This window comes from Trachurus trachurus (assembly GCF_905171665.1).
Source record: "Trachurus trachurus genome assembly, chromosome: 10".
In the NCBI taxonomy this organism is placed as follows: domain Eukaryota; kingdom Metazoa; phylum Chordata; class Actinopteri; order Carangiformes; family Carangidae; genus Trachurus; species Trachurus trachurus.
Genome location: NC_139894.1, coordinates 36,463,741 through 36,474,147, shown reverse-complemented (window position 1 = coordinate 36,474,147; position 10,407 = coordinate 36,463,741). Strand labels below are relative to the sequence as shown.

Sequence of the window (10,407 nt, the reverse complement as noted above, 5' to 3'; positions counted from 1 at the left end):
CGAGACCAGCTGTGGCTACGTCATGGCAACAATGTTCATTGATCATACAACAACACACATGCAAAATATATCAGCAGCTCAGAGTGAGGATGGGCATCATGTACATGGAGCAATGTGCTGCACAAAGCCTCACACACACACACACACACACGTCTTCTACTGTCTAATATCTACCAGCCTGTTCCTGAGCAGGCTGTTAGATACTCTACATGTTGACATGTCCATCATAGTGTGTGTGTGTGTGTGTGTGTGTGTGTGTGTGTGTGTGTGTGTGTGTGTGTGTGTGTGTGTGTGTGTGGATGTGGCCTACAGTGTAAAGTGATTGAGTGATGTACCGGCGCCAGATAAGTGCGGTCCACTTTACACTGTCTCCATGGAGAGCAGACTCACAGGGGGGAGGGGCCTGATTGGCAGATGTTATTTCAAGGAGTACAATAATTCAGAAGTGTTTGATGACATCAAACACTGTCGGCTGCGGTGCTGGATGCGTGTGTGTTATAGAAGAGAAACACACATTTCAGGACCACTGACTTATATCATCATACAAGTCAGGTACGGTACATTCAGACTAGAGCTGCAACAATTAATCGATTAATCAAACAATAATCGATTATTAAATTAATCGTCAACTATTTTGATAATCGAATAATCGGTTTAGGTAGTTTTTTTTAAGAAAAAAGTCAAAATTCTCTGATTTCAGCTTCAATAAATGACAATATGACAATAAACTGAATATCTCTTTGGTTTGTGGACAAAACAAGAGATTTGAGGACGTCATTTTGTGGTTTCGGAAACATATTTTACCATTTTATTGACCAAACAACTAATCAATTAATCATTTAAATAATCCACAGATTAATTGACAATAAAAATAATCGTTAGTTGCAGGCCTAATTCAGACCTACAATGAGTGACTTCAGCAGTGAGCACAAGCAATAGCAAAACTAGCCTACAGCTCCTTAATGTGTGAGACCCTACCCCACAATAATGACCCAACCCCCCCACCCCATGTCTCAGGTTCACTGACTCACCTCATCTGGTTGCTGTTAATATGAAAGTTAAGCACTTAAAGACAGTGAGGGTTGTACATTAGCTGCTTTTTTCAAAATCTCTTTTTTCATCCTTAAGCATGACATATATCTACATACAGTAAATCTGTCTGAGCCCCCCCCCCCCCCCCCCAGTGAGACGGAGCTCTGCCTGACATCCATAACCAGCCCAGACTATAGTCAGAGCCTCAAGCTGGCACAAGTGGAGAACTGCACTAACCAAAACCTACAGAAGACTGTAAAAAAACAAAAAAAAACAAATGTGAGTTCGGACTTTTTTCCTCAAAGTCATAATTCTCAGAATTTGTTTGTTATTTGTTCTTGTCTTTTTTCTCTGTTATTTAATAATTTGTTTTCTACTCTATATTTAATTACTGTTAACTTTGTTGGTTATGGTCTTTTTCTGGTTTAGTTTCGCTTTCATGTTTGTTTGTTTTTTCCTATATTGTAAGAATGCTGCGTAGCTTCATTTGCTATGCAGGACAGTAAATCTAAGCATTATGCTTCTGCCTGTGCCTTTTCACTCACTACTTTGTTGATAATGTCTGTAGTGTTGATAGTTGTTGTATTATGTGATGACTGGATAAAGCGTTTCATCATCATCATCAAAGTCAGCAATCTGTCAGAATTCTCTCTTTTTTTACAGATCCGTAAATACCATCTCAGTCAGTACACACTAGTCTTGTCCCCCCTCAGGCTCCATCTTGGTAAAACTCATCATTACATGCAACTGGTGACAGTACAGAGTGTTCTGACACAGGTTTCACACTTACCCCTCCTGTTGTCCTCCTGGGTCAAGGAAGAAAGAAAGGAAGGAAGGAAGGAAGGAAGGACAAGGGGAAAGATGCAAGAAGGAAGGGAAAAAGGAAGGAAAGATAGAAGGAGGGAGGGAACAGATCGAGTCAAAAAGGAAGGAAGAAGGAAGGAAGGGAGGGAGGGAAAAAGGATTGTGGAAAGAAGGAAGGGAAAAGGAAGGAAAGAAAGATGGAGGGAGGGAACAGATTCATTCAAGGAAGGAAGAAGAAGGATGAAGGAAGGGAGGGAGGAAGGAAGGGAGGGAAAAGGAAGGAAAGAAAGATGGAGGGAGGGAACAGATTCATTCAAGGAAGGAAGAAGAAGGATGAAGGAAGGAAGGAAGGAAGGGAGGGGAAAAGGAAGGAAAGAAAGATGGAGGTATAGGGAACAGATCAGATCAATTGGGTCAAAAGAGGAAGGAAGAAGAAGTAAGGATGAAGCGAAGGAAAGAAGGAAGGGAAAAAGGATTGAAGAAAGAAGGAAGGGAGAAAGGAAGGAAAGAAGGAAGGATGGAGGAAGGAAACAGATTTGACCCAGAAGGACAACAGGAGGGTTAATACAGCGTGGTTTTAAAGGGAAACCTGAACACAGCCAGAGCACTGAGCATGGTGTTCTGAAGGCTGGGCCACAAACACCTGCACAGATACAGTAATGCACTAAAGCTCTGACTGTTGCTGTGATTCTGTCTGCATGGTCACGCTGCAGTAAAGCTGCTCTGCTTCACTGCTTATCTGGATATCTGCTTTTTGAGGTCACGTGACAGTGAAAGCTGTTCAGCTCCTTGTTCTCACAAGAGGACCGAACTGAAAACTCTTATTTAAAGGAATAGTTCACTCAAAATTGAAATTGCACTCATTATCTACTCCCCCTCATGTGGACTAAGGGCTGGGAGAAGTGTCAGAGTCCTCCGTGGCTTCTCTGAGTTACAGGGGGTCTCGGCGTAGCAGTGCATGTCCATATAACGGTTGCAAATGGATACCAACTGTCTTCGTAACAAAAAGACACACCAAAAAACATCCAAATACCTCCATGCTGCTCGTATGTAATGTCCGTCTTGTATTGAAGCCCCGAAAAGCGAAATTGTCCCGAAAAAAATTAAATAAGTCTATATTTCAAGCTTGTTTGCAGCGGAAGCTCCTCCTACTGGTCCAAGTCTCGCGCGATTTGCGCCGGCATCAGTAATCGCACTGACTCCGGCGCAAATCTCGCCGAAATACAGACTTATTTAATTTTTTCGGAACAATTTCGCATTTCGGGGCTTCAATACAAGACGGACATTACATACGAGCAGCATGGAGGTATTTGGATGTTTTTTGGTGTGTCTTTTTGTTACGAAGACAGTTGGTATCCATTTGCAACCGTTATATGGACATGCACTGCTACACCGAGACCCCCTGTAACTCAGAGAAGCCACGGAGGACTCTGAAACTTCTCCCAGCCCTTAGTCCACATGAGGGTGAGCAGATAATGAGTGCAATTTGAATTTTGGGTGAACTATTCTTTTAACATTCTGACACCCTGCCCTCAAAATAAAATAAAATAAAATAAAAAAGCAAAAAAAAGATATTTTATAACGCCACTGTGTTTCCATGAGCACGTGAAGATAACTGCCCTGACACTTGGAGGGTGCAGGCTTGGGACTGACAGACTGTTGGATCATCTCCATGAACCAACAGAGTTTGTCTCTCCAAAAACAACATTCACACTATGAACTGCCCAGAATCACCAATTAAGTCATTTATAAAAATCAAGCACAAGCACAGGAAATATGGGTCACGTTCAAATGAAGGCATCGGTCGATTGTGAAGCCGTTTCCCTCTGATTCATCTGCTCTATCCAACTTGAGTTGGACTGGCCTGGTCCTGTTCAACAGCCTGGAGCCTTGTTCTCCTCCTGCTCCTTGTTCTCCTGCTCCTCCCTCAGCAGCTGCTGCAGCCCCAGCCCCTGCTCCCCTCCCCCCCGTCCTGCCCGGCCCTGCTCAGGTTGACGGTGCCCCCCGATCCGCAGGGCGGCTGACTCAGCACCAGAGGCTTCTGCGACTTCAGCTTGTGCGCCACCGTCATGAAGATGGCCTCCACGTGGTCGCTGTTTCCGCCGCCACCACCGTCTCCTTGGCTGTTTGGGTTTTTGGCGGACGTCTCGAACACGGGCATGGAGTGAGCATCTGCAAACTGCTGCGCCACATCCGTGCCCACCTGGACTGAGTCTTGGAGGTCGCATTTGTTTCCCACCAGGATCCGGGGGACTTCCGTGCCCAGAGCGTGCTGCTTGCACTCCTCGATCCAGGCCGGGAGGCTGCGGAAGCTGGCCGCGTTGGTGACGTCGTAGACGAAGACGACGGCGTGCACGTTGCGGTAGTAGTGCTGCACCATGGACTTCCTGAAGCGCTCCTGGCCTGCAGTGTCCCACAGCTGGATCTGTGGACGACAAGAGTGGAAATGGATCAAACCCTACAAGAAGTACAGGTGATCTTTCTTGTTCCTTTGTCACAACCTGCTGGAAGGAGATGGATGTGAAAATCTGTGGTGTCAGCACTGAATGGGAGTGAGAGGTGTAGTGTGTGAAAGTAGAAAAGATCCACACTGGGAGACAGTTCAGGGCAAAGTTTAGGGAGATGATTCAATTCCTGGTTTCTGTTTAGAATCACTTCAACAGAAAACTGTTATTTTTAATATGTATAAAAAACTAAAATGGTTCAATTTCCATTTTCAGTTTAAAGGGATAGTTCAACATTTTGGCAAATTGGCCCATTGCCGTAATCCCTATAGTCATAGCAGTAGGTTCGTTACTTTTATTTGTCGGTGCAAGCTATTTTTAGAACGGCGGAGCAGAGCGGCGAGCTGCTCAGAGCTACGCTACGGAGGCTAAAGGAATTTCTTGGTTTCCCTCATCAAACTCATCAAATACACAATCCAACAACTCCAAAACGCTCTGGTGGACAAGTTGTGACCTGCACATTCACCACGATATGAGATAATAACGAAACAGAGCCGTTTTCGAGGTAAATACAGAGACTGCTTGCTGAAAAACTGTCCCCTAACGCAACGCGCATCAGCGGTTTTGCATGAATTTACCTCTTAAACAACTCTGTCTGGTGACGTTCCGTTATTATCTCATAACGTGGTGAATGTGCAGGTCACAACTTGTCCACCAGAGCGTTGTGGAGTTGTTGGATTGTGTATTTGATGAGTTTGATGAGGGAAACCAAGAAATTCCATTAGCCTCCGTAGCGTAGCTCTGAGCAGCTCGCGGCTCTGCTCCGCCGTTCTAAAAATAGCTTACACCGACAATTAAAGGTAACGAACCTACTGCTATGACTGTTATGGCAATGGGCCAATTTGCCAAAATGTTGAACTATCCCTTTAATTCAACACAACAATGAGCTGGCTGCTGCTCTGTGTTCCCTCTATGTATGCACCAAAGCTGAAATCAGACCAGGCTGTGGATGGGACCAACACAGCTCTTCTGCAGGCTCTGGTGGTTTTGAAGCTTGATCCAAGCGAAGGCCTGGAGTCAGACCTGGAGTCAGACCTGAGTGCAGCTGCTGTGATGTGGATCAGATCAGAACTGAACGGGCCTCTTTTGGTCTGTGACTCTGTGGAGAGGCCCTGCCAATTTGGCTTTATTTGCTTTCTGCTAGTTTACAATTCACTGCTCATCTTGATGAGATAGTTCAACATTTTCACAAATTTGCCTATTGCCATAATCCCTATAGTCATAGCAGTAGGTTCATTATTACCTTTAATTATCAGTGCATGTTTTTTTGAGATCAGCGGGGCAGAGACGTGAGCTGCTCAGTGAACACAATGGAGGTGAACGGTACAGGTCCCCTGTCCCTCATCAAACTTATACACAATCCAACAACTCCACAACGCTCTGGTGGACAAGTTGTGACCTGCACATTCACCACGCTATGAAATAATAACGTATGATTATGTAACATTACGACATATGAAGCAAATACTCAGAACTACTTGCGCTTTTGAAATCACAGCAGCCATGTCTGGAATGTAGTTCCGGCTGCATTTCCCTCTAAAACAACTGTCTCCTAACGCTGTTATTATTTCATAGTGTGGCAAATGTGCAGGTCACAACTTGTCCACCAGAGCGTTGTGGAGTTGTTGGATTGTGTATTTGATGAGGGACAGGGGATCTGTACCATTCACCTCCATTGTGTTCACTGAGCAGCTCACGTCTCTGCCCCGCTGATCTCAAAACAACATGCACCGATAATTAAAAATAATGAACCTACTGCTATGACTATAGGGATTATGGTGATAGGCGTCTTTGCCAAGATGTTGAACTATCCCTTTAATAGTCTGAATAGAGGACAAGGAGCAGTAAACTGACACCCCCGTGACCTTTGACATGCCCTTGAGCAAGGCACTGGAGCCTGGTGAGAGTGACGCTGGACGCTGCCTCTCCTCCTCCTCCTCCTCCTCCTCCTCCTCCTCCTCCTCCTCCTCTTCTTCCTCCTCCTCTTCCTCCTCCTCCTCTCTAAACGCTGTGACACGTCTGTACCACAGCTTCTTTATTATACAACCGGAAACCACAGACACAACATCTGCACGTGCATCTGGACCGGTTGTCTACACAGGTGTTCCCTCCACACAGTGAGCAGTGACGTCAGTGCGCACCTTGATTTTCTCGCCGTCAATCTCGACCAGCCTCTCCCTGAAGTCCACCCCGATCGTCGCCTCGGTCTTCTCGGGGAACTTGCCGGCGCAGAAGCGGTAGGTGAGGCAGGTCTTCCCCACGCCGGAGTCTCCGATCACGATGATTTTGAAGATGCGGGTCCGTGGCGGCGGGAGAGTGGAGCCGCCGGTCAGAGACCCGGAGAACTCCACCGCCGAGCCGCTCTCCGCCATATCACACCGACTGATCAGCGGCCGCAGCTTCCTTCAGCAGCGGCCCCTCGAGCCGCCGTGTGCCGGGGAGTGAGGCTGCAGGCCTGCGGGGAGCAGCGGCTGCTGAGCGGATGGATCCAGAGGCGTGTCCGGGGCTCCGCTGCGTTTAACGGGCGTTGAGGAGCTCGGTGTGTCGGTCGCTACTCGCTGCTGCTGCTGCAGACCACGGCGTCCCAGTAAACACTCCCAGTTGCTCAGCTGCCTGTCAGCCACGTACTGTTGTCAAGCAAAGTCTCGTCTCGCGAGATGCGTCTATGAAGCGTTCACTTCCCCCGGAGTAAAAACCGTAAAATGGAGCTTCCTCCTCGAAGCCCATCTGTGACACGTCTACCCAGGGGGCAAAGCAAAAAAACAGACACGGAGCGTTGTAAAAGGTTTGACAGCAGAAATGATATCTAGGAACTTCAAGGATTAAAACCTGGGTGGACAACCCGGTCAACTAGCTGCTGGAAAGCTACAGGGGACAAAACCCCTTTCTTGGGTCATTTTGCTGGCGAAATGATGTAAATGCAAATATTTAGGTACTACAATGGCATAAATAGTCATACAACTAGGCCTATAAGATTTGGCAGAGAGTATCTTGACACATAGGGGGAGGCATGAAAAAAAGATTCTGGGGGTTGTTGCAACTCAATTTTAAGATATCACCCTCAACATCCCAAAAAAGACCAAAAAAAAGTACTGTTCGCCTGACAAATTCTCATGAAAATTATTATTTTTCAGCACTTTATGGAGAACATCTATGCTTATCATTTCTGGTGTCATACAACGCTCCGTGTCTGTTTTCCAAAAAACTGGGATTTTGCCCCCTGGGTAGTCGGTAGGCTACAGTTGACAGCAGGACTCAGGCCTCAGGGCGTGGACACTATGTCCACACACACATTACAGAGGACGTGTCCTCCACTTTAACTCATCTACAAGGCCAGAGCCCCCCGACAGACCGACCCCCATCAATTGTAGGCTATCTGTCCTGTTCTTCCCTCTCCCTCCACATATTATTTATTTCAATCCTGTCCTTTATTTTTGTTTTTAATCTTTAGGCTATAGGCTAATCTTTTTATAATCTATGTAGATATTTTGTCCTCCTGCTTTGTTCTACTGTTTTACTGTTGTGCACCAAACACCAAAACAAACTCATTGCATGTGGAAAAGAGTGAAATATGAACATAGCATGGATATTTAATATTCTGCTTCATATCTACAACTGTCTAGAGTCAGTCTTTGTCCACACGTCTCCACGTCCACTCCACAATTTTAATGTGACAGACTGAGATTCAAATGAATGAATTCATTTTTTTTCTAAAGGGGGTGAGGTAGGCTACAACTCCGCACAAAATAACTTTTTATAGTTATAAAAGTTATAAACATTCTCTTGTTGTTTGAGCCGAACAATCTTCAGATGAGAAACAACGCACAAGGTTGTGGAGGTGCTGGCGATGGATAAAATTGAAGAAAGAAAAAGAGGAAAGCCGCACACTCAGCTCCAGTTGCAGAGAGTTTTATTAGACAACGTTTCGGCCTGTTCAGCCTTTGTCAAGTCTAGTGTGGAGTGGCAAAGTGAGTGGCTAATGAAGCCTTCTGTGAGCAGGTGCCTGCTGTGAATCTGCCACTAATCATGCAAGTCTGTGTTGAAAAAAAAGGAAAGAAAAACAGGAAAAAACTGCTTTTCATAAGAGAAATATTCTAAATACAAGAGAAAATATATAAATCCAAGTGAAAATAAGGAAAAAACAAGAAATACATTACTGAAGAAACATTTTTCTGTTAGTGAAACACAATCAAGAGATATATATACACACATACAGAATAAAGATAAATACATCCCATTAAGAAAAACAATATGTTGGGACATTCTGAACAGATCATATCCAAATGTACTTTTTCACTTAAACACATCAGATATGAGACGTTCAAGAAAAACACACAATAGGCAATACATATTCCCAAAAATGAGATCAGATCAGTTGCACATAGGCCAATAGAGGCATCATTAGCAAAAACTGAATCTGATCTACATTTCAACCTGCTTTTTTTGGGGGTTCAAAGTAAACAAATCACAGAAAGCACTTCAGATCATAATCAATGTTGAGACCGTTGGGTGATAGTGTGTTTAGATAATGTATGTAGAAGTGTTCTCTCCTCAACAAGAGATTTTCTAAATTTCCACCTCTTCGGGGGAGAGAGACCTTCTCAATACCTATATATTTCAGTGAGGAAATAGGATGGTTTGCTTCGGCAAAGTGAGCCGAACATGTCACACATGAACATCAAGAATCATTACTTAGCTACTACATGACAAGGCCAGGCTGCAGGAGGAAAGGTCGGAAGATCTTTAAGGAAATAACTTTATTGCTGAACATGGGAAATCACTCAAAACATTTCATTAACATTTAATATTAACAAAACCTATTTTTTAAGAAAAGTTGTTGTTTTTATTTCAGCCATATTGGTCAAAACACAAAGATGTTTTGTCACTATGATTGACAAAATTACAACCATATATTTCCTGTAGTAGCCTATTTATTATTGTATATAGACTATTTATAAAAGAAATCCCATAACACAAAAAACCTGTGGCAGTTTAGTACAAACAAAAACCTTTGTCCCTCTTCACAGTGGGCTACAAAACACTACAGGTTCTCATCTACATGGACCTCCTGCTGGTCTTGTTGGTCTGGCCAGAGATTCTTGTCAGCATCACATCTGATGTTCTATACTCCAGTGCATGTTTGCAAACGGCAGTGAGTCACCCAAAATATTTCATTTCTGTCTCTACAGCTGATTGTCCAGAGACAGAAAAATGAAATCACTCATTGGTGGACAATGAAGGCAAAAAGCTTCATACATGAACATGGACAGTGAAGGACTGGAGATAAGAGACAGGGACAGAACTAATGAAATCCCTTTAAAGGGATAGTAGCATTTTTTAAAAGTGGGGTTGTATGATCTACAAATATCCCCTAAGTACTTTAATTGCAGTAGAAGACTCTCTGCACTCCTCCCGTTAGCAACGCCAGCCCATAGCCCTGCCCAGAGATTTACAACATACATTGTTGTAAACAGACCCAAAAAAACGGCCTATTTTCGCGGCCTAAAAGAGGTTTTACCTGAAAAAAAAATACACAGTTCCATTGTTCGCTATAATATATATTTTTCCAGCCCTTCAAAGTGCAGGAAAAACACAGTTTTTATTTGGACCTAACCAACTCACGTATCCCTCCGCCCAGGGTTAGCACCCGACGATCAGCAGTTGGTTAGGTCCAAATAAAAACTGTGTGTTTCCTGCACTTTGAGGGGCTGGAAAAAATTATATTATAGTGAACAATGGAACTGTGTAAAACCTATTTTAGGCCGTGAAAATAGGCCGTTTCTTTGGGTCTGTTCTCAACACTGTATGTTGTAAATCTCTGGGCAGGGCTATGGGCTGGCGTTGCTAACGGGAGGAGTGCAGAGAGTCTTCTACTGCAATTAAAGTACTCAGGGGCTATTTGTAGATCATACAACCCCACTTTTTTTTTTTAATGCTACTATCCCTTTAACTTGCACTGAAGAACTTGGAATCACTCCATATTCAACCATCCTAACCATGTCACACATCAGGATCATTAGTGCCAACATCATCAAACTCCATAAGCTGCATCACCAACATTCAAAAT

The 10,407-nt window shown here is 44.2% G+C and overlaps 1 protein-coding gene across 1 annotated transcript; it reads right to left on the bottom strand.

Annotated features, from left to right (window-relative positions):
- Nucleotides 1-3,299: 3,299 nt before the first annotated feature.
- Nucleotides 3,300-6,872, bottom strand: rab33ba (RAB33B, member RAS oncogene family a). Its single transcript, XM_083981328.1, has 2 exons — nt 6,482-6,872; nt 3,300-4,261 (listed from the first exon to the last, which is right to left on the bottom strand). Exons 1-2 carry the CDS (start codon nt 6,710-6,712, stop codon nt 3,764-3,766), a joined length of 729 nt encoding a protein of 242 aa, XP_083837454.1. The 5' UTR covers nt 6,713-6,872; the 3' UTR covers nt 3,300-3,763.
- Nucleotides 6,873-10,407: the final 3,535 nt, after the last annotated feature.